Source organism: Apis dorsata, unplaced genomic scaffold (assembly GCF_000469605.1).
Source record: "Apis dorsata unplaced genomic scaffold, Apis dorsata 1.3 scaffold_2, whole genome shotgun sequence".
NCBI lineage: Eukaryota > Metazoa > Arthropoda > Insecta > Hymenoptera > Apidae > Apis > Apis dorsata.
In genome coordinates, this window is record NW_006263305.1 from 162,861 (window position 1) to 168,384 (window position 5,524).

A 5,524-nucleotide genomic window follows, 5' to 3' on the forward strand; every position below is an offset into this window, starting at 1 on the left:
AAGAAGATACTTGGTGAGTATGGCTATCACAAACGCCTCGATCAGCCACGGTATTAGGCCCAGTTTCGGGACCGTGATCTTCAATCTTTTCAAGGCGTTCGGATCCAAATCCAAACCGGCTCTCGTGAGGATAATGACTAGAGCGATTTTCCTGTAAAACAAAATATCTTTTTATCATTTGTATTATCCTACGTTAAAATTTAAAACATACCATCAATGTTTAAAACGAGATTTTTCGAATTTTTGCGTTTGAAAAATTCATCTAATCGTAAAGAGATCATAGATTGGTTCTTATAGTATTAATAAGAAAAATTTGTTTTAAAGAATATATCAAACGTTTTTGCTCGTTAATTGATATTTGATGCGAAACAGAGAGAGAGATTAGAGACATTGATCCTTGTGGGGCTACAATCGATGAAATTCTTTCCTCGCGAAAGATTAATTGAAATCGATGTTACTAATTAAAATTATTACACAACATGTCGAACGATTGAAAACATGCATAATGATTAAACGTTGATTAAATTTAATTGCAAAGTAATTTAATATAAAATATAATCATTCTACGATTAACTTCGCCTAATTTCGCAAATATCGCGTATCAAATTCAACTTATCAAAATTCTATTTTTAAACTAAACCTAAACCATTATTATATTCGTCGTAAGAGATTACAATTAAATTAAAATTAAATCGAATCAAAACATAAAATTTACAATCTCTTACAAGTTTTGTGCAAATAATCATCGACCCCCACGAAGAATCGAAAAAATACACGTAACAAACCTCGATGCAACTTCCTCACACTTTTCACCCTTCGAAAAACGCACCCCACGAATCATCTCGATACATTGTTATTACAGAGACTTCCACACGGTGTAAATTCGATGCGTTTCCTCGAGATTGTCGATACTTTCCCGGAAGAAATCATCTTTTCCTTCCCCCTCCCCTTCCAGTTTGGAAAACTCGTAATAGGATAAGTTTGGAACCGGCCTGGCAAAGTTTCGAGTCGATGCCGCGTCTAACCATCGAGAGGGCTTCGATTTCGAGGTTTCGTCGGGGATGTTTCCAGGATTTTCTGCAAATCGAGCAACCTTGGAGACCCCTCTCATTCGTTCGCACGGAAAGGAAACGATTTGTCCATCTCGAATGGAAACTCGAGGGAAATTTGGGGGAGAGTTTATTTTATGTTTGCGATTAGGCGACGTAAGAGTATCATTCTCGATAAATGTAATATATATTTGGATATTTGGGGTTCGATTTTTGAGAATAACTTTGATCGTTTGACTTCTTTTTGTTTCGAATTTTCTTTTGAAAAATAAATTATCTTTATCGATCGCTGTTTGTAAAATTCGATGACGGTTTTCAAGCGAGTCTCCTCCCTTTGCTAATGGGATTTGTTATGGAAGAGGGATATTTTTATTAATCTGAAAAAAGTTTTATGAGAAAATGTAAGTAGATTCCTCGAATAAATTCTTACTGGAATTTGTATAACATTTAATCAAGAGGAAGAGTAATTGATATTTGCTTCGGAGGATTACTCGAGACGATGAAAATTGTATCATTTTTCATTAATAAATGGTTCAAAGTTAATGCCGTCAAAGGATTCATCGAGTTTAGATTAGTTTCGTCTTGAGTTTGTTCGTAGAAAAAATACGTATTGAAAAAAATTTGGAATTTGGAAATTTTGTAAACGAATAGGACGCTACTTTTAAATACAAAATGTTAATTGTATGATAATTATGATTAAATAAGAGTAACATCTTTCGGATGAAACATCTTCACTTCTCAGTTCTTTTTCTTCGGAGAGGGGGAGAAAAAAAATCTAATGCATAAATTAAAAACTTGGACGTTGTGGAAAGCTTAATCAATTCATCGCCTGTTTTGCAATTCAAAATGTCTACACGCTATCTAATACGATTCTTTCTTTATTATGTCTTCGTCCAATGTTTCGTATCGTTATTACGATACGTTAAAAAAACACGAAATGAAATTAAATGATTTCGTTAAAAGAAAAAAAAAAAAAAGAAAGAAAAAATAAGAATTTTAATCTTACGAAAATTTCCAAAGCTTCTTAATTATTTCTCATTCAAACAAAATTCCATGGTAAAAATTGCACCCAAATATTAAAATTTTCAATCAATACGAGAGAATCGACACTTGTACGCATCGATTTTAAACAAATAAACAACGATCGAATCGAAATCTCTTCTGTCATCTGTTTCTGAGCACTAGCGGAAAAATACGTCTATTGGCCATCCACGAAACTCGATAAGGGACAACTGGGGGTACTTTTAACGTTTAATTCGAGTTTTCGCCTGGAAGAAAGCGCTAATGACTCCCCCAATTTCGTCCAATATTTTCCAATCGGAGAAAAAGTTATCGTCTTGACGTTCGATCGGATCCAATTGAAATTCAACGAGGTTCTTGCGCCCTTTTTTTTCTCTCTCTCTTCCTCCCTCCCCTCCTCCTAACAAGCTAGCAGGAATTTTTGGAAGAAAATTTGGATCCATTCCCGACTCCCCCGATTGAAGAATAATATCGTTCTCGAACGAACGAAAGTTTAAAAGGAAGGAACGGAGCTGGTAAACCAGAAATATTTGAAAATATTTTTCTCAATCGCGCGTCAAATGAAAACATAATGGCCCCGCCATTATTTGTATTATTTGTATTATTTTTCCAATTTTCGACGCGAAATTTTCGTTCGACGAGAACGAGCGTTTTAACGTTTTAATGATAAAAGAAATAAAAATAGAAATAGAAACTGTTTGTTTGTTCGACACACCCGCGGATGTTGAACGGTTGACGAATCGAATAGGTTGTTGCACTCGTGGAATAATAGTTTTAGCTTTGCTTGCGTAACGTTACTTGTTTGTGAGTGAAAAAAAAAAAAAGAAAAAAAAAAATATGTGCGTCACTTCGCAAAGTCTTTCCTGTTATAAATAAATTCTTTAAATATATCTCCGCCTCGTTCGTATTCCTCGAGTTCCTTCTTGTTTTAAGAAGGAATTTTCTTCCGTCTCGAGCATCCATGTATCGATCACGCGTTAACGATCGAAGTAAACACTTTATTAGATAATATTTGGGATAAAAAAAATTGTTTGTACAATTTTGTACAGATTTCATATGTTGTTTTGTTGTTTATTCACACACACGCTATTGTTATAGAGATATAAATTCAATACTAGATGCCAACAATTTCTCGTTGAATTTCACTTTTCGATAAGAGTTAAATCTTTTCCGTGAAAATTTATTTTTTCCAAATTATCTCTTTTTTTTTCTCAATTCGAAAAAAAATTGATTCCACATTCTTTAATTTCGATATATTCGTAGAGATTTCGTTTCCATTTCTGTTTTATAATATTCATAAAAAATTATTGATTCTTTAACACGTATTCATAAAAATAGTTTTAATCTTGAAAAAAACAATCTTGACTCTTTGTCAACTATTGAATAATATACTCGCAGGCGGAAAAATATTTGCTCTTTTCAGCCATGAAAATATATATATATATATACATATTCATTACTCTTTAGCAGAGTGCAAGTCGTTCGCGATCGTAACGAGCGATCGATGATGATGCAATCATTGTCTTGTGATTCCTTTTATCATTCCATCGATAAATAAATGTCGATTGTGTTCTTAAATATTTTTTGAAATCGTTTCGATCGTTTTCAAAACGATTCGCTCCTCGATTTCGTTCGATAAATATGATACGTCCGATTGTTTTGATCGAGCAGATTGAAAGGAATGATCGAGTAGCCGATCACATGATGCAACGACAGATAAGATTTATCCGTTAGATTTAACCGATATTAGCCGAGTAATTATCCCAGATAAGCTAAATCAAATTTAATCCACAACAACGCGTTAACAGACGAGAGCCGAATGATTTTCTATTCTGTATTTCGTGTACTATAAATGAAGAAAGAACGAGAAGTCTTTGAAGATTAATAATAAATCTTCTGAATTTTACACAGAAAGTGAGAAAGAACTCGAAGAATTCGTTTCGATTTTTCTTCTTATCTCGAATGAATGGAAATTTTTAAATAACACTTGGATGATGCGAAGTTGGTTTAACAGGTATCTTAAACCCTTCGAGAAAGAGAGAGAGAAAGGATGAAAGAAAAAATTACACGTAGATTTATTCGTATTATTCACGTCGAAATGTTGAAATATTAAATTAATTTAATGGAATTTAATGGAATATAGGCGAATCTTTCGTGATCGAAAAGAAATATTCATACGTGATTTCGTACGTGTTATTAACGTCGAGATAACGCCATGTTAAATTAATAAAACATACAATGTAATGTAAATCAATTACGACGTAGATCAATATTTCATTTCGCCACGAGAAATAGAAAATATCCATTATCGGTTGAAATGAAATTATAATTAATTGATACACTTTTTTTTTGAACCTTCAAAAAGAAAAAGAAAAGAAAAGAAAAGAAAAGAAAAAAGAAAAGAGAAAGAAAAATTCGTACGCTCGTTAGATTACGATCGAGGATTTCTCGAGGAGGAAAATACGATTTTTCCACGGGATATTCAGTAATTCCTTTCATCGGAAGGTTAAAGTTTATCCGCAAACAAAGTTACTATAATTCGGAAAACGAAATCCGGAGCGGAAATTTATGGGTAGGGAGGAGAGAAACATGGTTGAAAATGAAATGGCACTGGATCTGAGCGGAAATGAGCAAGGAACAGAAATGGATTACAAGAATTCGCGTTTGCGCGATCTATTCGTCCTCTTTGTACGAATAAACTTTCAAATTTTCTCCAAACTTTTATTTTTCCGCATATCGCGAAAGAGTTTTCAACGTTTCCTCGATACCTCGATAATTCTTCGAAGAAATTCCGAGAAGAGGAAGAAAAAAAATTTTTTTTGAAAAATTCTAATTCAAAAGTTAAAATTCCCTCCCCTTTATACACCTATTGTTTTCTTAATTCGCTCTTTTCGAACGATTAAAACGCACGCAGAAAAAAAAAAGAAAAAGCATTTTATCTAAACGAAGAGAAAGAGGTTAAAAAGGAGAATCGTGTTTCGCTTTTTTATTTCGAGCGTAATAAATCATACCCGCAAAGTTTCGATATAACAAGCAGTAGTAGTTGTTTCAACGTATATTATTTCACACTTTTTATTTTCCGCCTCTTTCACTCATCCTCCGTCATACACGATCATAAACAATTAACAAATCAACTTCCTGAGTTATTTATATTTCCCGGAAATACGAACGATTTCATAATTCATATACAGGATTGGCGAACACCACCTCGATGAAAAATCTCCACGGATATAAATCACCGATATAAACACCCCATTAAAATCATCATTAAATCAAACTCGATTCATCAACGGACAATAAATATTTCGAAAATCTATCCTATAACACCAATCAAACCAATAGAGATTCGCAATTTCCTCTCTAACGAACTCTCCTTGCGTGTGTATGCGTGTATGTGTGTGTGAATCTCTATTTCACTGAAAAAAAAAAAAAAAAAAAAAAAAAAAAAAAAAAAA

At 33.1% G+C, this 5,524-nt stretch overlaps 1 protein-coding gene across 1 annotated transcript in view; it reads right to left on the reverse strand.

Moving 5' to 3' along the window:
- The window catches only part of LOC102680323 (sodium/hydrogen exchanger 9B2), a 97,015-nt gene that overhangs the window by 56,733 nt on the left and 34,758 nt on the right, over positions 1-5,524 (reverse strand). Inside the window, exon 4 of the mRNA XM_006607140.2 lies at positions 2-151. Coding sequence (XP_006607203.1) covers positions 2-151 — 150 coding nt within the window. The remainder of the gene's footprint in view (position 1; positions 152-5,524) is intronic.